Raw genomic sequence first — 23,047 nt, forward strand, 5'->3', positions numbered from 1 at the left:
AAACATCAACATAAACAATGCTAATTATGTTTTTTTCTGCACATAGTAAACACACTCAGTGACAGTCGAATGAATGAGTTCGTGGAGTAGTCGTCTGACTATGTCATTCTATGTTTTGAATATTCATGCGATGTTTGTCAATATTCGGACTGAAGTTGCTTCATGAAGATGAATATTTTAAGCTCTGCTACTAATACCTCCGCTATTGGTACCGTTACCCTAATAAAATCATCGAAAGCTGCTTTATTTTCGAAGTTATGCTAGAAACTGGTAAAATTTGCAACATGGCCAAAACTGGTACAATTACCCTATTTAAAAAAAGTATTTCAATACAGCGAATTGTGGTGTTGCGAGCTGAGCATAGAGTAAAAAATACTGTATTTGATTGAAGCCCATTTAACACTACTCGGCAAGTAAGAAAGATTTTGAATTAACTTACTTCACGTTTTTTCAAGTATCACGTTTACGGGTGTTCCGAATCTGCCAAGGTGATATTCTAAATAATGTCCAACCTAATAAATTGAATGCTCTGGATCAATCCAGTAACCACATCCTTCATTTTAGGAATTGACAACATTCTAGGAGTGATCATGCATAGGCGTTGCAAGGTTAAGCCTTGTGGTTTTCAATATTAACACGGGCAGATCAATTGTCTGCAGTGCGTGTTACAGTTAAGGTGAACCGCGTTGGACTACATAGCGCTTTCAGAGGCACATAACTCCAATAGCAAACGACAGGCAAAAATGAAAAGCAGTTTTCCACCTTTACTCACTTGCAGCATATACGAAAAAAATGTTTCCAGGCTTGCTAATCTCCCATAAATTTACATTTGTGCGAGCAAAAATGTGAGGTGAGGGCAGACAATTTTGGACCCTTTCTTAATTTACCTTAACTCCATAATATGCATTGAATCAACAAACGCTTGGTAACCATGAATCAATGCTCACTTTATTGTAAACGAAGCACTATCCTTTTAGAGATTGGCGTTAAATTAACGACGATGATTTATCGATAAACGCACTGTTTTGGAAACCATGATATCCCATAACACGCCCATAGTTCGTGTTGTCGGAGTCGATTTTCAGTTTGTGATGAAATACAAAATAATATGGGCGGATCCAGATGTTTTTATTGCATTGATAAACTGGCGTCATCAGTCAGAACTATAATTGGAGAAACTTTAAAGAAACTTCTAGGAATCACAAATTTTTGAATTCTATTGGAATTCTATTGGACATTTCTTCAAGGATTTCATCAAAAAGTTATCCGGAAATTGTTGCAGTAATTTCTTTGGAAATTCTTCCATTCCAGCGTTCCTTCGATATTTGCCTCAGGAATTCATTCATTCTTCAGTACTCGTTCAAAAATTTCAATAGGATTCTCACGCAATTTTTGTAGAAATTGTTTTGAAAATTGAGCGCCGGCTCGTCGGATAATTTAATTTTGATAAATCCTAACCTTGTAAGAATGATTGTCTATAACATATACTCTAACTATATACCCTGATAATCGACTGATTTGATAAGATCATAAAATAAAATAAAATAAAATAAAAATCAATAATCTACTTACCCTTGGACTGTGCATTCTGGTCCCGTAGGATTCTTGTCGAGATCACCTGGCCGTATTTGGAAAGTAAGTTTTCTACATCCGTTTCCTTATAGGTAAGTGGTAGATTCGCAATGTACAAATTGGTTGGATCCTGTTCTTGTTGCTGCAGAACGGCCGTTATCATCATTATCATCATCATCATGGTTTCGGATTGTTTCATTGCAATGTGTTTTTCATATGTCGGTTGTATTTTAAAATGGGTGAGAAACAATAATTTGCGAAAGAGAAGAACGATAAAAATAAGTTAGTACACCTTCTGCGAGCTTTCGATGGCTAGCGCTTTTCTATGGTGGTTGGGGGGATTGGTCCTGACCGAGCAGTATTTTCCGAAAGAACTTGTTTAAAAGTTTATACGGACTGGGGGGGCTTTTTAGAAGTATGACGAACGGTTAAAAGAGCCTAGCGTGAAATGTGGTTGCAAGAGGGGTGGTTCGAATTTTTCGGGATTATAAAAATTGAAACAATGGAAGAATCCTTTGGAAGGCAAAACTTCAAAGCGGCAACGACCATTAGGTAAATATACTTCCACAGGGTACGTGCCGTGTGTCATTCGATGGTGACGTTTAATCTTCTTGCGGTTTCGAGTAAAACAGATATTTACGGACATAGAGAAACATGAAGCGAGACATGGAACGCAGAGTACATGATGAGAAGTGTTATGGAATACGATTGTTGTTCCTTATTCTGGTCCTGGCTAGGGAGCAACGCAATTAGTTTGGATCATAAATCAAATAGCACATGACATGTTGGTCTACCTGAAGGATCTCCTAGCATATAATAAAACGATAATGATGAGAACGCAGTGGATGTGGTAGCGCAGTGCCATTAAGGACAAAAAACAATGAATTTAAATTAACATTCATTCGTAATCATAAATTATTGTTGCAGCGCTACCAAGTCGACTGGATTCACGCCTTGCATGCCTCATGATCCCTAACTTGAGTTTACGCGTGACCTAAGAGGAAGAGACAGAAAAACTGAGCTAGCCCTGTACTTATCTTACTGAGTATAATTATGTATAAATTGGATTCGGCCGGCGCACTATTGTATTTTTTTATTATTATAATGGTAGTAACTGCTAGCGGTAGTTACAATAATAGTGATATGGTAGTAGAACACACTTTTACAAAGTATTTACTGTATACATTACTTGCTTAGCGCTCAACTGAGGGGTTAACACTATGTAGGTAATTAGAAACTGGCTAATTTAGCAGAAGTTAGATATTGATTTTGGTTGGTTAATACATTTCGAAACTATTCGTTAGCGATGTGAACCTAAACCGTCCAGAACAGACTGAATAAAAAAACTTCAAACTGCCTACCACTATTCGTCGGTTCTAATTTATATACACACAGTTTGAAAAAGAAAACTCTATAGAGACTACCTGAACTCCCTCCAATGCAATACTCGGATAATTGTATTCCAATAATTTTATACACATAAGCTAATACAGAGCGATGAACTTTTATTGGAAACATAACCCTTACTACCTAAACTACGATGGATTATTATTTTTTAATTCGAAAGTAACAGATTTTAAGAACACAACATAAACAAAGTCATCTATACACTACTGATTGAGTTGGGTTTGGGATATTCCTATTCTGTTTCTCGAAAATTGAAATAAATGTCACTGGGTTGGTCTTTCCTCAAACGTCTAGATGTAGTACACAGGAGGTTAGTAGACTGATGCAAGGGATTAGTGTTGGCCGCGATTTGTACAGCACGATCAAATTTTCCTGCGCGGAAAACCGATCGTCGGCGTTAGAAGATTTGGTGACGTACAACGAGCTTGCAAGTGATTTGCGCATTTGACAACTTGTGAATGCTTTACATATGTACAGAGTTGTTAGCGGAGGGAACAAGTTGAAGGAAACGGAGGAATTCTCGCCCTGACGAAAGGTGGATACAAGTTGGCGATGTGGGAGATGCTGAAGAAAAGGGGAACTGTGCTACACTGCACTGCTATTGCATATGAATACCGATATAGGGTAAAACGACCTATTATGGAGGGGTTAAGCACCGTGTCAAAACAGACATGATTACAAAAATTCTTCAAAAATTACCTGTTGGTAAATTTCAACATTGTAGTAGTTGAATAGGATGCTCGTTAACTATAGTTTCGTAAATATTACGTCAATTGTGCTGTACTTATGTTTTTTTGTTTTTATCACAATAAAAACAAACTACCGCAATAATAGGACGCAGTTGCCTATCGTTGCGATATTTTTTGAAGGTCAGTCCTATTGTTGCGGTATTGCATGTAATTCTTATGGTGAGCGATACCGCAACAATAGGACATTAGCACTACCGCAATAATAGGCTCAAAGGATTAAAATTTTTAACGAGAAATGTTGATTTTTCATCATTTTGAACGGAATTTTGTCAAACAAAAGCTGTTCTAGTCGTTAATCCGAAGAGTTTTAGCGTACCCACAATTGTTTTCATTGGTATTATATCCAGAATGGACTACTTTAACACTACCGCAACATTAGGGCATACCACAACGATAGGACGTTTCACCCTATCCATATTATGAGTAGTTTCCCTTTATGTTGAGATTTCCAGAGAAATATTGAAATTTCAAATAGGTTGAAAACAGGACGGGAAGAGTTTCGATTATGGGCACCCTCTTGTATTTTGTCCACAACCTTGGCCCTATTTGGTATTACGAATCTTTGTATATTAAAGATTATTTAGTCAACTTTTAGAATGCTGAAACCTGAAAAAGCATTCCATATCGTCTATGCATTCGTATGATTTTATGGAGGCTTATTCAAGGAGGAATAACAGAGAAACTTTGATTCAGAAGGATTTATTAGATGACTTCTACTGTGAATGAACTTAACAGTAGTCAGAAGTTGCTTTTAAATATTTTCGTTAGAAAAAGTGTTTTGGAGAAAATCATAGAAAAAACTTGAAGCTTGTTTTTTAAATAAATTAAAAAGAATGTAACTTATAGTATTTTAGATAAACTCCTAAATAATAAAAAAGATGGATTACACGCAAAAAAAGCGTTCCCGAATTCGTGAACCAGCAAAAATACACCGTGATTTAATTCATGGATTCGGAAACACCAGTCACGTTTTCCAGAACGTTCCCGAAAACGTGACTGTGTTCCCGAATCCGTGGCTGTTGTTCACGAAAAAATACACCGTGAACTTGTTAGTTCGCGAATTCATGAACGCTTTTTTTTGCATGTATTGTTCCCTAATGAAAGGCAATTCTTGTTTTTGTGCAACTTCTGAATATTTCTTATTCTGTTAATGAATTTCTAAAACATAATTCGATAAGAATTTATTATAAAATCCAATTCTTTTCGGGGAAGAGTCGTTTGGCCGAATATGTCATTTGATCGAAACCCATCTTATAAAAAGTCATTTAGCCGAAAGTTGCACTGTTGTTCGGTGGAACAAGTCATTTGGCCGAAAACGCCGTTTGGCCAAAACAAGTCATTTGATCGAAAACTTTGGCCGAAATGATCGTTTGATAGAAAATGTTATTTGGTGAGATGGGTCATACGGTCGAAAATGCTGTTTAACCGGAATGCTTGTTTGGCAGAAAGGGCCAAAGGGCCAAAAGTGTCGTTTGATCAGGCGGGTCATTTGGCCGAAATGGTCATACGGCAGAAAGGGTCATTTGGCCGAATTGGACCTACGGCCGACAATGTAGTTTAACCGACAGATCATTTGGCAGAAAAAGCCGTTTGGTCGTGCGAATCATACTGCCGAAAATGTCGTTTGGCCGAACAGGTCATATGACCGAAAATGTCATTTATCTGAACGGATCATACGGCCGTAAATGATGTTTGCCGAACAGGTAGTATGGCCGATCACGTCGGCTGAACAAATAATATGACCAAGAAAAACTTTCGATCAAACAGGTTGCGGGAAACATGTGGTTTGGTCGAAAAAAATCATTAAACCGATTAGGTCCAGACCAGATGAAGACAAACACATTACAAGACACAGAGAGTATATCTCATCTTAGTTAGGTCGAAGTATTGTGTACTTCGTTCTGGTCACTTTGAAGTATGTTGTTATGTCTCCGTGTCGTGATGCTTTTGTGTTAGAAATGATGATAAAACCTTACCTCACTTAGAGGCGTGCGCCGGAGAAAAAAATCGGATTTTGGAAGAAAATTCTTTGGATTTCTACAGGGAATTCTTTGTTTGTCCTTAAGAAATTCTTCGGAAATTCAATGGAAATTATTAAAAAAAAGAGGAAAAGTCGTTTGGCTGTTTGGCGTTTGGCATCCAGCAGAATTTCATTTGGCCGAAATGAACGTTTGGGTGAAACGGTTATACATCGGAAAATAGTTTGGCCTTAAATTTCCTTTGGGCAAAGCGGCATACGACCTAGTTGGTAATTTGACCTAAAAACCACCATTCCCTAACACGTCATTTGGCTGAAATGGTTGTTTGGCCAAATAGGTTATAAAGCCGAAAATGGTTGTTTGACAGAAAGTTCCATTTGATCAAAAATGTCTTTTGGTTCAACGGCCAAATGTTGATTACTGAACGGGTTATATGGTCAAAGATATCCATCTGTTTGCCAAAATAACATTTACAGCCAAATGGCCTTTCTGACAAACGACCATATTGGCAAAAAACATTTTTTTTGGTTGAACGACTTTTTCAGTCAAATAGCCAGTCGAACGAACAACATTTTTGGCCGTATGTCCATTTCGGCAAAATAAAATTTTCGGCTTTTGCCTAAAGGTTTGTTCGGCCAAATGACATATTGAACCAAACACTTTAAGGCCAAATGACCCTACCTTTTGTCTGGCCGAAAGTCATTCGGCGAAAATCCATTTACTCTTAGTTGAATAACGTTAGGTCGAGTTATCTAGCCAAATTCCATTAGGCCGATTTAAACGTTTGTCCGAAACGGTATTAGGTCGAAAATGGTTTGACCAAAAACGACATTTGGCCGAAAGCGAAAAGTAGCCGAAAGGAACATTCGGCTGACCTAATAATTTGACCGAGACGTTGTTTCCCCTAATGACCCTACCTTTTGGCTTTTGGCCCGAAACTGTCCTTTCTGCAAAACAACAATTTGGGTCAAATGGAATTTTCTGCTAAATGACCTATTTGGCCTATTTTTTGGGGAAAAGACAAATTCAGCGGAACGACACTTTCGGCCGAATACCCATCTTGTCCAAATGACCCTTTCTACCACACGACCATTTCAGTCAATTGAGCTATTCGGCCAACTGTTTTTTCCAACCAAACGAACTGTTGGACCAAATGATTTTCGGGAAAATAATTTCAGAGTAGTTGGGCTTCAGCCAAATGGATGGTATTTTCACGAAAACATCTCTGGAGTTCTAACGTGATGTATTAGAGATCAATTGAAAAAATCTACGAAAAGTTCACTGAATGTTCGGAATTTCCACGGAAAACTCTGCGGACTTCTTCAAATTTCAATCAGCTTGGAAAATTATAGCCCACCGGCGCGACAAATTTTAAACGGCGGAGCTCCGATGCAAAAACGTCGTCGGTGGCTAGCCTCACTATATGTTTGGCCAAATCACTAACCATTTCTAACTGTTCACTTTTCGCTCCTCAATCCCCTGTTCTCACTTCATACTTCTCATTTCTCATTTCTGACTAATCACTTCTCATAGTGAACGAGAAGTGGGAAATATACGTCTGGCTTCTCAGTTCTTAACCCTCACAGTGAGAAATGAGAAGAAAAAATGACTAGGCATTGGTAAAAAGTGAGACGTTTTTTCGAGACGAGACGAGATTTTTCTCACAGTGAAAAGTGAAAATGAGAAGTGAGAATTGAAAAGTGAAACGTTTTACTCTTCATTTCACATTTCTCATTCTGATTTCTCACTGTGAAAAGTGTGAAGTGATTATTTAAAAAAGAGAGCAAATTAGAAATAAGAAGGGAGACGTCTCATTTCTCACTCCTCATTTTTCACTCTCACTTGTCATTCTAATTGCTTACTTTGAAAAGTGAGAAGTAAGCAATGATCAGTGTCACTGTGAAAAGTTTGAAGTCCGAAGTGCAAAATGAGAAGTGAGAAATCAGAAATGAGAAGTGAGAAATCAGAAATGAGAAGTGAGAAATGAAACAAGAGACATGAGACGTGAGAAATGAAAAGTAAGCCCTGTATGAGAAGTGTGAAATGAGACGTCTTACTTTTCACTTCTTCCTCTGATAATTAAGAGATAAGGAGTAAGACGTCTTTCTTCTCACTATACGAATAACCCAAGCAACATACTTAATCATACTAAGGTATACCTGATAGAATTACAACAAATTTGATCGATTGATTTTTGATTCAAAAATTTCTGTATAACTCATGTATAACGAAAAAAGCGCAAAAGGTGGAGTCAATATAAAACATATCCAAGTTATATTTGATACATTTTTGCAACACATTTCAAACCATTATAAAACAATGATCGAAATGTAAATAAATCGGCCGTGACACATTCATCGACAACTTGGAAAACAATTTGGATTATTTTGTTTTGGATTATTCATGATACTAACTACCAAAAAGTATACATAATCATAGTTCAGATTCGGTGTTTGATTAACGGAGTTACTTCTTGCGGTTCTAAATTTATGACAAACCTTAATATTCTAGTTCTGTATTTTTCATGCGCCACGTATAAATTCTAATACTGATGCATTAGATTCGACAATTTTGTTTCTAAATCTAAAGCCATATTGGTTCACGAGTCATCATGTTTAGGGTTTCCAAATGTGTTTTCAAGAAGAATGTTTTATTCTGATCAATTTGGGATTCATGATAGTTCTAAACTACTGTTGAAGCTTTATAGCAGAGCTATTTAAAACTTTAGTAACTAATAAGTATAGGGCATACAGATTCACGCCAAATATGGTAAAACATACTTTCAATCTAATATTATGAAATACATAAAAAACATCATGTTGCAACAAATTTTTATATTTGACCATGCTTCATATAGGACACAGAACTTTCGTGAAATCCGAGTGTTTAGTTCTGTATTGAGTGAAGAATTGGTTGTGTTTTGATTGGCAAGCAGTAAAGTCGCGCGATCCGAGATTTTGTCCAGAAAATAAATTAGTTATTGTGCGCTTTTATTTTGCATTCAATATTCCAATAGATCGTAACACATACCAAGGAGAATCTAAATAATTCTTCAAACTATCATAACACCATATCCCCAGACAATCGAGAGTAGGACTAACAATCCTTTCCCTTTTGACCGTGAGGAAGTGATCGGCGCCATTATTGTCTGAAAATACGTGACCTTCAAAACGTGTACATTAAGAATAGGCTCAATAGGGCTTTTCTCTGCTCCAAATAAAGAAATAAAGAAAATGGATAGCTAATCACAAGCTCCATTCTGTACAATTTCGCAAGTTCTAGTCAATCACGGAGTAGTAACTACGAATTGTACAGTCATAATGCTAACTGGAACTTTAGTTAGCATTGCGAGTAAAAGCGTAGGATTATTGCCAATCCGAAGATGACGAGTTCTATTCTCAGTCCTGTCCGACCCCTTGAGAATAGTGTATTCATTGTATACTTGCCACACAAGATACACATGTACTCATGCAATGGCGAACTTAGAAAAGCTTTCAATTGATAACTGAGGAAATGTTAATACAATACTAAGTTGAAAAGCAGGCCAATTCCCAATTATAGAAATCGGAAAATGTGTACAAAATAATCTTCTAAGGTAAATCCTCAAAAATACTCATCCAGAAGAAACAGATTTTGTACAAACAGATTGTTGGTGGTATCAGACTTGAAAATTATATTTACTTATTATATTTTACTGATGTAATGTTTATTTAAGAATAATCAAATGGTTTGTAATGAACCCGGATAGAGATGAGAAGCAAACTATTGTTATTATAATGTTTTTATAATGCTAATGCTAGAACAATTTAATAGTAGTTTGTGCAACTAGTTGCAAAAAGATGATTTTTTCAGAACGACTTGTACGTTTATCCAACGAGGCTTGCCGAGTTTTCTTCTACCCGGAAAACACCGATGGAAATATTAGAAATAATTTAAAAAAACCCTGATTAATCCACCTAGCGGTGATGGTGCCTTTCTCGTGCAGTATAAAAATAGTATTTTGGCCATTACTCTTGAGCCCATAGTCCGATCTGGCCAATTTTCAATAGGAAACAATGTGAGAGTATTCTGCGTCGAATGCAACTTGTTGCAAGTAAATCGGATAAGGATAAGTGCCTGAAAAATGAGTGACATTTTTTTACTAAATTTTTCTATAAAAAGGTGGTATTTTGGCCATAATTTCCGAGCCCATAGTCCGATCTGACCAATTTTCAATAGGAAACAATGGTAGAGTATCCTGCGTCGAATAAAACTTGTTGCGAGTAAATCGGTTAAGGATAAGTGCCTGAAAAATGAGTGACATTTTTTTACACAAATTTTCTATAAAAAATGTGGTATTTTGGCCATAACTCCCGAGCCCATAGTTCGATCTGACCAATTTTCAATAGGAAACAATGGTAGAGTATCCTGCGTCGAATGCAACTTGTTGCGAGTAAATCGGTTGAGGATAAGTACCTGAAAAATGAGTGACATTTTTTTTGGGCGGGTGCGCACAGACACACACACATACACACACACACACACACACACACACACACACACACACACACACACACACACACACACACACACACACACACACACACACACACATACACACAGACATCACCTCAATTCGTCGAGCTGAGTCGATCGGTATATAACACTATGGGTCTCCGGGCCTTCTATAAAAAGTTTGTTTTTGGAGCGATCATATAGCCTTTACCGTATACTTAGTATACGAGAAAGGCAAAAATACATTTTTTTAAGCGGATTTTACGAAACAATGATTATGTGCATGGCTTCGCATGATTATTTCCAATACGTTTTCTGGCAATTTTTGGCATATGGGAACCCTATCCATGTCTTCGGATATTTATTTCTATGTTTTAGAAAAGTTTCCTAACCAACGGATTAATAACGCCCGATTGATGACAGCTACGATTGAAAGTATTAGATAAGTAACATTAGTGTTTTTCTGCAACAATAACAAGTCGGCAGTGTTTTATTACTGTTCCAAAATAACTTGACATACTACGTTTTATAGTTATGCTTTAAATAAGTTTTTAATCAGTTACAACTCAAATAATTTGAATCCAAGTGTTTTTATTCGGTTAAATTGAAACATTGGCTATAATGTTGAAAAGGAGAACATTGAAGACAGTTTTATAACTATTTCAAAACTTATAGTTACCCTCAATCTTAGATATAACTCATTAACAACCATTTTTCATATTTTTCTAATATCATTATGTTGCATGTGTTACTTGGGAAGTGAGAAGTTATACGTGGTACGTATTTATTTCTCACTTGTTGATTCTTACTTCTCATCTCTTACTATGGGAAGTGAGAACTGAAAAATAAGAAATAAAAGGAAGAAGATTAAAAAGAGAGATGTGAAAAGTAAAAAAGTGAAAAGTAACAAATGAAAAGTGATTTTTCCATATGCTGCAAATGTTTACCGTCATATTCAGCACACTAGAATCGCACACGGGAGAGCCATACACTAATTGCGTAAGGGTTTGCTTCCTGAGATTTCAGATTTTCCCCGCCATGGAAATTCTTTGCAGACAAATATTTTTTTATTTATATGGAGCATAAGAAAACCCTCAGACCCTCTTGCCACCATAAGCCCTTACGCAATTAATATTTGGGGACTAAGGATCTGAGTGGGCCTTTTCTGCCAAACGAACTGTTTGGTTGAATGTTTTTCTTGGACAAATAATATGTTCGGCCATACGACATTTTCGTCCATATGCCTTTTCGGTGGTATGATCTGTTCAGTCAAGTGACATTTTAGGCCATATTGCCCTTTACGGCCACATTGCTCCTTTTCCCAAACAACCATTTCGGTCAAATGCAGCCTAACGACTTTTTCGGAGTCCCTTATGGCTAAATGACGTTACCGGATTTTGGACAGATGGGTTTCAACCTAATGGATTATTTGGCTAAATGAATTTCGGCTTATTATTTGTTTCCGGCCTAATAACTATCTAGCCGTGTTTCATTCGGCCCAACGGCCAATGTGACTCGGCTAGATGACTTGTGGCTTAACGTGTTATTTGGTCCAATTTGGTTATCCCCTGATCATTAACCCTTCCCCCACGCGGAGGAACTTTAAAATCATAGAAGGGTAGCATCAAGCTTTGGGACAGGAATATTTGTTTTACTGACACTTTGCATCGACATCCAGTGGGAAGCAGTGTTATGCTAAATCATTCTCGGACAATAATGATTGTAATTGTTATATGAGATTTTTTTCAGGTGATAAAAACAGACGAGTTGTCACCAGCGACAACTTCTTAAATTTTGGAAGCAAACGACAATAAACACAGAAATTGTCATTCTAATATAAACCTTATTATAACCAACCAAATATCAATAATTTCGTTAAACCTTCTGCTTTGTATTATGGCAGACAAATGAGTTCAAAAAGTAACGGCAAATGCTTCAAGTCGAGTATTGATTTTCAAACAATTCTTACTCGATTCTTACATTTTATCAATTGACAATTTGAAAGTCAAGTCTCGTGTGAGATTTTCGCACCCTCGATGTTTTGAAAATTCGATTTTTCCCATCCCTGGTGGACAGTTTGATCGTCAATTCGTTCTTGTTTGATAGCAAAGTTGCAAACAAAATGTGCCACCTTCGTTGGCGAAAATAGTTTTTTAAGCATGTTTATTTAATAGTACTTTTATTGTGCGCTTTAGCGTAAAACATTTTATTCCAGGGATTTTATCAGTTAACTTACTTCGTTTCTTTGAAGGTATTCAGTTTAATGATCGATCTCCCAAAAGTAAGATAATTTATTTTTCACTTTACAACATATAAGGTTCGTATCTTTACAAAAGTTGTAGCAAAACTTCTCCTGAAACACTTTGTCGAAGACGCCAAGTTCGTAATTATATGAAACATGTTCATCATTTAAATATGCAGGCATATGGAGACGCATGGTGCATTGTATCATCAACTCCTTGTGGAAAAAATTAAAGTATTATTATGTATGCCAATGAGAGCATATTTGCATCAATTTTCAAAATACGGAAGATTGATTTAGGTTTTACTTTTAGGTTTACTTTACATTCGCTGACAACTCGACAGTTTAGGTATTACATCAATGACTTGTACTTTGTTATGTGTATGTTATGCTACAATTTGCCTCTTGTCAAGTTACAATTATATTAAATATGACTTAAAATCCATAAAATTTGATATAACTTTTTTATTTTTTAAGTTTTTATGTGGCAACAGTCTCCAAACGGCGTATTTAAACTTTATCTAGAACTTTCTAAAACAAACAAAATTTGTAATAGGAGAAAACATTTTTAAGGGTGTCTTCGGCAAAAAATTTCAGGAAAAGATTTGCTACATCTTTTGTGAAGACACAAACCTTGTACAGTATACCCCCGCTGATCCGACAAATGTATGGCCGGACTATAGAGGTTTCTTTCGTTAATCCGATTGTCAAATCCATACAAATGAACCAAAACAATATCACAGCACAAATTTGAAAACTGACAGCATAATGTGTTTAACCTTCTGTCTGTGCTTCAAAAAACTTACGTTGTCTGTACTGTGGGATCAAATTGACCCCAAATTGAAATTACTGTAAGTTTGTGTATTGTCCAATATTATCCAAGGATTTTGGATTTTTGGGATGTTTCAAAAGACAATTTAATCATCTTGCAAGTCGTAACCAAAGATTGACTATAAGTAGGCGGGTACCTCGCGGGAAGGGTTTTCGTGAAAAAGGGTACAAAAACAGTTACTGTTTACGTTTATTTACTTATATCGTCCTTAAAGATGATTAAATTATCTTTCGAAACAGCCCAAAGCATCCCGAATCGGTCAAACAATAAAAAAGTCATAACAGTTTCAATTTGGGGTCAAAATAACCCAAGAGCACAAACAACGTCAGTTTTTTTTAAAAAAGTACTTAATAGCGCTTATTTTTAAGATTCACACCTAGGAAACAGTTCTCGGCGAGTTTTACCAAACTACCGAAAATTAGGAGAATCGGTTGAAAACTAAAAAAAATGGCAGCCTTTCAAAGTGGCCTGGGGTCATATTGACCCCATAGCACAGACAAAAAGTGAAATGTTGATACTTTGTCTATATGTGTTTAAATGTTGATAATTTTTAATTCGGAAAATTCCGAATTAGCGAGATCCGGCATAACGAGTCGTCGGATTAGCGAGGTCCGGATAAGCGGGAGGATACTATATGCTGTTTTTTCTTTATTATTGAAGTTTTCAGTTTTCAGGGCTGGTTCTCCTAAAATGAAAAAAAAAATCATTTCACCTTTGGGAGATTGATCACTATGCTGAATACCTCCAAAGAACGCATTAACTTACTGATATGAAAATCTGGAAGACACTATTACGCTAAAACGCATAATAAAGTTACTATTAATTAAACGCACAGAAACACGATTTGAGTCACTGTGAATTGTTATCTACACTGAAAAATAAAGCTACTCAAAAGGTTTCACTCAAAACCGTAGTTTGGGCCAATAACCCAAATTTGAATTGTGACTTTTCTGGCACTAGGTATTTTGCCTTTGATCACATGTAAACAATTTACCTAAAGCTGAGTTTAATTTATCCAAAATGGACCTTGATCAACTCAAAATTGAGAATATTGAATTTAATCAAATTTAGGTTATTGGGCTGAGCAACCCCGGTGAGGTGCTAGAATCTTGCTTTAGTTTTGACAACAATCATGGAAGAGAAAGGGAAAAATACCCAAATTTGGGTAATTTTTTCTGCGATATTCTCATCAGTGCGTACATATTGAACTCAAATTTTGAGTTGATTTATCTGTCCGTGTACTACTAGACGAACCTGCCCGATCTCGCTCGGGCATTATTTTTGATCTGTCAATCATTTCGTTGATTGCAGAGCGTCGCACTCTAGATCGATTTCAGTTCGAGCTTGATGGCTTTCCTCAGAACTCATGAAACCGTTGCATTTTGCCAATTTTCCAACTTCCCCCTCTAATTGATCAACTCTTAGTATATACAAACACAGCTGATCCCTAGACAAATCGATTAATGAGAAAATCTTGCAAATCGTTCCATCCGTTCGTCGCTCAGATTTTTCAAGATATTTTGATAGATTTTTATCTTCTACTAGTCGACCCGGCAGACGTTGTCCTGCATAGTAGGCGAAAACGCGCGTTGTGAACTTCCTATGCGAAATTTTCATACGATTCTTAATTTTAGTGTTTCACGATTTACTCCATCTTACCCGTGATTTTCGCATAAGGAAATATCATATAAACCCATCGGAAACGAACACGAATGTGTCTGCTGAAGAAACGAAAAAAATCCATCCAGCCGTTTTCGAGTTATGTGGATACGAACACAGACCATTTCATTTTTATATATAAGATATAATAAAAATGAGTTGGTCTGTGTTCGTATCCGCATAACGCGAAAACGGCTGGATGGATTTTCTCCGTTCCTTCAGCAGATATGTTTGCTAAAGTTTCCGATGGGTTTAAATGATATTTTCTCATGCTAAAGATACGAGTAAGGTTAAGTAAATCGTGATAAACTAAAATTAAGATTCGTGTGGAAATTTGACATGGGCAGCTCCCAACTGGCATTTTCAATTACCATGCAGGACAACGTCTGCCGGGTCGACTAGTTTGAACTAAAACTGCTCAGTTTTTTTTCAATTGAATTTCATGAATTTATTTTTCAAACAGGAATTCCAAGGTATGCATCAAAGATGTTTTCATATGCTTTTGTTATAGCATTCATGGTTGATTAAAGTTAGATTGATCTTGATCATTACATATCAGAACGAATTGCTCGAGAAGATTTTTAAAACTTTGCTTGAGACATCTTCAGATTTTTTCAACAAAAAAGTGTTTCTTCTGTAGACTCGCCTCAAATTATTTATAAAGTTCTACACAGATATGTCCGTAAAAGATAAAAAGAAAACGTTTCTAGACAGCTCGTTTATATCCTAAAGTTTCTGTATGAAATCTTTAACATTTTTCGTTTCGTTTTTCCATCATATTTTCCAAAAATTCATGTTCATTTGCAACTTGGGTAGGTATTGACACATGAATGGCAATCAAAATGTCATAATGCTATAATAATGACATACCCAAGTAACATTTTATGTTTTATAACGCTCTTGAAGACCATAATGTACTGTATAAGAGTGTTACAAAACCAGTATAAAACCAAAATGTTACCAGGGTATGTTTATAGGACTTTATCAAGAAATATCCAACGTCGATTAATTGCAAAAAAATCGCACATCTTTATTCCCAGAAAATCAATATCTCAAAGTACTAGTCCGGTATTCTTATGTGGAGCCTTCATAGTGGCGAAGCAATTAAAGCGAACCGTTTATGATAGCCTTGGGCGAACTGATCCATCGTCGGACATAAAGTGATGAGGATTAATAAAAACTTAATTACGATGGAAAATTAATGAAAGAATAGCGCAACTTTGTAGGAATTATTGACGGATGCCCAAGGGCACAAAAAACAAAAGCCTTATATACAGCGTGCGTCGATTTGCACTTTTGTTTAAGCGATTTTGTGATATAACCAAATCACTTGATCAAACAATGGCTTTTGAATAGATTAGGTATAATGTCACTTTTTACCGCATCAGTTGATTAAAGTCAATTAGGGCCATTTCGAAATTCAAATTCGCCATTTTGAAAACTCTTCCCAGTACTACTTTAGATTGTTCCATTTTTATTTATTTAAACTACTGCCATTATTGTTGGATTGCCACTTTCCTGCCGGTGCATAGAAGCGATGTTTTTCAAACGATTGACATCATCGTTGCTGGCGCATGATTCGTGCCAATATAAAGTGGAAACAATAGGAAAGGCAAAAAAACGAGCTCATACTCTATTTCCCGCTTCCAGTTCCGCCTAGAATGGAGCGAGAACATACGCATCCAATGGGACCGAGGCGGACCGACCCGAAAGGCAATTAAACTTTAGTTTCTGCACTTGATTGGATTAAAAATGCATAAAATTATTATTCTATGCCGTTGCACGCTGCTGCACTCTCCGGAGGCAGAGTGCAGCAGACTCCGTCGTCGTCGTCGTCGTCGATCTAAGCTTCCAATATTTATATAAGAGAGGTAAGTGAGTTTCTCGAGCACAGTCTTGGGAGACTCTAATGGACGTGTTTCATTGTAGGTTTTGTTTTTAATTAAGCTTCACTATAGAAGTGGATACTGAGGCGAATTTTTGTCTCGAGTCATCATGGAAACGTGGAGTTTATATTAATAGAATGAAAAAAAAAAGACTTATACTTGATATCATAATAAACACATTTTGATTTTAGAAAATTATTCTATAATATCTGCTGGAAGAAATGAATAGGAAAAGAATTCAACTCGTTCCAGGCCTTTAAACATTATGTTGAACAGAAATAATTTTATAGAAAAATAAATTGATATATTTAAAACGTAGCACGTGTGTTCCTCGCATACAGTTAAATTAAAAGCACTTCTGCAGGAAGAAACAAAGAGAATACATTCAGCACGAATGAATGAATTAAATTACATTTCACAGCTGAGCATTTGACTTCTAAAACGATACGTTAGTGGTAATCCTCTAGAGCCATATAATAAGTACAGCCGACTCTCTACATCTCGATGTTCTGTAACTCGGAATCTCTCCATGTGTCGATGGTTTTCTCGGTCCCTTCAATCTACATACATTAGTGCTTTCTACGTCCCGATAATATCCCTATCTTGATGTGTTCAGGTCTTATATAGTCCAGGATTCTCTCTCCCTATGTCGATATATTCGAATTTCTAGGCTTCTAGACCATCTTTCAATAATCACAAATAAATCAAAAACAAGGAATGACATTTATTTTGTTCTCGTTTTCATAGCAACGAACTTTTATCGATTTAGTACCCATTTCAATTTTTCTTCCATTTCTTGATCGCTCCTTATCTCGACGATCCCTTCAATATCGAGTTGTGAAGAGACGATTGAATTCAATAACGTTACGTCATTCTTTATTTTGGTGACTTCAATAGCTTCAAATTCAAACTTATGTAAAAATTGTAGAAAGTCAAGTACAAAGAGCAAAATATATTTCATCTAGCCTATATCAAAATATCGACATATTTCGATCACACATATCTATAATATTCATATTTTCTAGGAGAGATCGACTATGATGGTGATATTCGAGTTTATTGCTTTCAGTCTTCTTATGCCCAAAAACGGGTTTTACGTTTTCATCCGACGTTTCGGGGACATATATTGTACCTTTATCAAGGCGTTAAGCTCCGTTTTCGTGTTCAATGTTTTACGTTAGCATGTTTTATCCCAACTTTATGATCAATCCCCCCCTCTAGCGCTCCGTTAGGGCTGCGGAATTTGAAATGTATTCTAATCCCAGAGCTTGCTGTACAGTACGTTCTTTGCGCCAATACCTCAGTACTGTACAAATTTCAAATTCGCAGGCTCGGGTGAGGGCGATTGATCGTAAAGTTGTTACAAAACGTGCTATGTAAAATGTAACACGAAAACTGGGCTTAACTCCTTGATAAAGGTACAATATATGTAACCGAAACGTCGGATGATAACGTAAAACCCGTTTTTGACCATAAGAAAACTGAACGCCATAACCTATAATATTCACAAAAATAAAGAAACAATGAAAAACTATTTTGAAAAGTAAATCTAATGTTTTTTTGTTGAATGCTTTAGTAATTATTTAAGGCTAAAATTACTATTGAAAGAATAAAAGCTCTACTATGATTCTAGACTGTCAATTTCTAAATATTAAAAAAGGTAAATAAAAACCAAAGCATAACACACTTCAATACTGAAGATACCACTAGACTATCAAAAAAACGTAACTAGAAGTATATATGATTTGTCGTTCTCTAACTATTTGGCGAACTAGTATTTCACTTCCCCGTACATAATATTAAATAGCTGGAGAATACATAAAAAAGATTCGTTCAAAAGGATCGTGTAACTCAACAACGGAAAACCAAACTCGCTAGGGTAAACAAAGTCAAGAACAAGATCCAACAAGCCGGTAATGGGAGAGTACATAGTTGTCGATATATCGAACAAACGAGAAACGGGAGACACACTCGGACTAAAGAGATATTGTTTAAGGCTGATATTGGTGTTGCTTCTTTTTTTTTTGGTTGTTCTATATATTTGGGTTAGTCACTGGAAAGATGAACTCTAAGAACACTGCGGGGACGAATATATGGGAAGAGGATTCGCTAGATTTTACCTATCTATGTATAGAAAACTCACAGGACATGACGGGGGTGGAGGCTGGCGATTAAATATGGTATCTCTGCTCTAGCATCTAAGTATCGGTCTCTATAAACTAGTGGGGGAGAGACTTGGAGTTTTGAGGTGTGGCGGGGAGGTATGGGAACTCAGATAGACAGAAACGAGTTGGATCGAGGGTATGGGGTGGGACGACCAAGATAAACTTAATTTCGAACGTATCATATAAATAAATAGCTAAAAATAACGAAAGCTGTAACGGCGAAAACTGCTTGTCTGGGTGGTTTGGGCATGGGTGGTTGAAAAAAATGGATTTTTTTTAATGGATATCAAAGGATAAATTCGTGACTGTGACTGTGGGTTAAACTATGTTAGGGGGTTAATTATGTGCAAAATGGTATTCAATTGAATTCTTTACCAATTCTGTACCGGTGATTATTTTTGTTTGTGTTAGAAAAGTGCTAGGTTGACTCGAATGCGTATGGTTAGCGACATTCTGTGTTTTAAAGAACTGTAGGATTCGTTTGGTGCACTGTATCGGTATGAACAGGAACGGTGGGTTTTGGGGATAAAGAGGAAGATAGAAGAGAGTTTTTGCGTTGATTTTTAGTTTTAATTCATTTTTAAATAATACTTTGGCATTTTTTGTGCTGTTTCAATACTAGTCTACTCACTGCAAATATTCCCGAGCAGTAGAGAATAGCTTCAAAATACTTGAAATATGTAAGCATTCATAACCCCAATACACCTTACCCTTGAAAAGCCTTGCATAAGAGGCAAAATATAAAAACAATAACTCAAGCATTTCTAAGAATACCATATGAGTAATGAATAGTTATTTGGGAGGTACTGTATACCAACTCAAGGGCCCTCCTTAGCCGTGCGGTAAGACGCGCGGCTACAAAGCAAGACCATGCTGAGGGTGGCTGGGTTCGATTCCTGGTGCCGGTCTAGACAATTTTCGGATTGGAAATTGTCTCGACTTCCTTGGGCATAAAAGTATCATCGTGTTAGCCTCATGATATACGAATGCAGAAATGGTAACTTGGCTTAGAAACCTCGCAGTTAATAACTGTGGAAGTGCTAATTGAACACTAAGCTGCGAGGCGGCAATGTCCCAGTGGGGGATGTAATGCCAATGAAGATGAAGTATACCAACTCAATTGCTCGTTTAGGTATGGCTGAGGTATTTGTCATGGTCACTTGAATATCTGAAGGGGTATTGCTTTCTTAATAATACTAGAATTTGGTATATATGTGGCATGGGTCAGTTATTGTTTGCTGCTCGGGTTTATCTAGTCTTAGAAGTTAATGAAACTCTATAACATAGCTTCCCAAGGATGGGGGGTCGCGACCCCTTTCCATAAGATTTACACAAGCTGGTGGTTCGAGACCCACCACTTTGGGAAACTAAGCTCTATACTATTCGGAATTATTATAATCGATTGAAGAGCACAGGAATGCAGGAAAATCCACTATGAAAATATTTTGCTCTTGAGGTAAAAAGATTTAAAACTTCATGCCAAACATTCTAGAAAGAGTTAATTCGTAATATTAATCGAGTACACCGATATTAAAATTGTCACTTGATTTTGTGACATCTTATGCAAGTTAATTAACTCGTCTTATGACAAGTGAGATAATCAATGATTAACCCTTTATAAGGCAGTGGCAACTATATTGCCACCAACAAATTATATGTTTTACTGTTTATTAACAAGAGCTCTACTTATTCTTTCCTATGTAGTGGCTATATTTGCTACCTAGTGAATTTGAGCCATAATTGAATAAAATTGAAATGTCAATTTGAGAACAGTTTTTTTACGAACAGATCGTATGTTTCGAGTGGAAGATAATTCGTTAAAAAAAACGACAAAGATATATTAATTATTTTGAATCTCCTGTGGCGTGATTAGCGTGAAGAATGGTTTGACTTTCTGTTTATTTGGTTTTTGGATTTTTGATGAAATTGTATTTTTTTTTCCAAGGGAACAAAAGCAAAAACAAAAAAAAATCGCTTGTGACTCGTTTTCCGACTAGGACTCTTCACTAAAAATGTAACGTGCCTTGTTTTGACTTGTTTTACACAACTTTATTGCCACCAATGTTGTCCCGCTTGCCGGGCAGTGGCGATTATATTGCCACCAATTTTTCAATGTTTCTGAACCGTTTAATGTATAACAAACATACACTTGAGTTTAATACCATGTCAACATTGTGTCCTATTGTTGTTTTTGTTAATTTATTGTTTAGATTCGTCTGCCTTATAAAGGGTTAAAGACCACAATAAAGATGATAGCACGCTTCCTCGGAGACACCCTTTGACCAGGCATAAGTACGTTAGGCATAATGGACGTTAAGCATAACGGATGATAGACCCACAGAACAGCCTATGATGTAAAGAAGGCAGAATTATGCCAAACGTCCATTATGCCTAACGTACATTATGCCTATCGTCCGTTATGCCTAACGTCCTTATGCCTAACGTCCTTATGCCTGTCGTCCGTTATGTCTAACGTCCTTATGCCTAACGTCCTTATGCCTAACGTCCTTATGCCTAACGTACTTATTCCTAACGTCGCGGACCCCTTTGACCGCATAATAACTGATGAATTTCAAAAGTTTGCTGGCATTAATCCATTTGATAACATCTCGCCAATTCAGTCATCGTTGCATACATTGGAACCTTGATTCAAAATATGTAGCATTTTTCATTGAACACTGAAATTTGCAATTTAGGCATCATTAGGGGAAGGTGGGTAGACTTGATCCCCGGGGAGACTTGATCACCCCCTGTTTTATCGAAAACTAAAGTAGTTTTGATCTAGCGTATTTTTTAGTATAGATCCTCTATGCAAATGACCTTTATGTGGTGAGTTATTTTTTGGATTGACAGCCTTATTAATTCTGCAGGGCGGTTTGTATGTTTTGCCCTTCCTAAAGATTTTCTTATTGGCCACACAAAATTTGAACAACTTTTCATAACAATGACCAAATGCTATCGTTTTTTCACAGCAACAAGCCATAAATACACTTATTGATCTGTACTGATGAAAATGTCAATACTCCATCATAGTTTTAGGATATTTGGATTTGAAGTTATTGCCTCAATATCCCCCGTTAGTCACCCATACAAAAATTTTGCGAAAAAATTCAAAAAAATTAAAATCCTTTCTTAGGTTTCTAATTTTTTGTAGATTTGCCGAATTTGATGAAGGGTTGGCTGGAAAAAATATTTATTGCGTAGAACTCATAGAAAGGGGATCAAGTCTCCCCAAATTTTAAAATTGCATGTGCTCTCGAATTCAATAACAAAAATCGTTCAAGTATACGCACAGCAATTCGATAATTCCGCGTATTTTGAAAGGAAAATATTTAAAAAATCTGAGGACACCTTTCTAATTTTATCAAAGCAAGTTCTTGGAAAGGGATCAATTTCCCCCAAATATTTTCAAAGTCGATTTTTGACAGCACTCCAAAAAATCGATTGTGTATCAATAACAACAATAATTTAAGGACTGTCATACATCAGTAAAGTTAAATACTATATTTCTTAGAGAGTCTGTGTGGAAATCGCGTATGTTTATTTATTTTTGGTTGTGATACATCGGAAATCAGAAAAGGGGATCAAGTCTACCCAGTCTCTCCTACAGTGCCAAACAAAGCTCTTCCTAAGAAAATCACGTCGGGTATCTGACAAAATGAGTCTCCCTTTATCAGATAGGGGACCTAATTTTCAAGAAGAACGTTTACATTCTACGAAATCGATAAAATAATATTTGTTTACATTATTGTGTGGCCTCGTTCCATCGGAAAGAGACCAGCCGAATGCGTTAGGTTATTGTCGGGGACAAAATAATTCTAACGTGTCGTCCGTAACTAATCAGGAGAAAAAAAATGATTGCTTTTGCTTTGCAAACGTGTTATATCGGGTGGCCCAAATGGCCAAGTTTTGCGAGTGTTTTGCCGTTGACAACGGAAAAAAAATTATCGAAAATTTGCTATAAAGAAACCGAATCAGCTGTTGTTTACTTTTTTGAAGTAGGGGGAATGACGGCTTTGGCAGGTTTTGTTCTATTATTGGCAGGGGGGTTTTTTATGACTG

General features: G+C 36.4%; 1 protein-coding gene across 14 annotated transcripts in view; it reads right to left on the bottom strand.

Moving 5' to 3' along the window:
- The window catches only part of LOC134210832 (protein alan shepard), an 879,934-nt gene that overhangs the window by 12,690 nt on the left and 844,197 nt on the right, over positions 1–23,047 (bottom strand). For all 14 annotated transcript variants that reach the window (XM_062687157.1, XM_062687155.1, XM_062687153.1 and 11 more), the window contains one exon: positions 1,573–1,714. In XM_062687157.1, coding sequence (XP_062543141.1) covers positions 1,573–1,714 — 142 coding nt within the window. The remainder of the gene's footprint in view (positions 1–1,572; positions 1,715–23,047) is intronic.

This window comes from Armigeres subalbatus, chromosome 2, assembly GCF_024139115.2.
Source record: "Armigeres subalbatus isolate Guangzhou_Male chromosome 2, GZ_Asu_2, whole genome shotgun sequence".
NCBI classification, from domain to species: Eukaryota; Metazoa; Arthropoda; class Insecta; order Diptera; family Culicidae; genus Armigeres; species Armigeres subalbatus.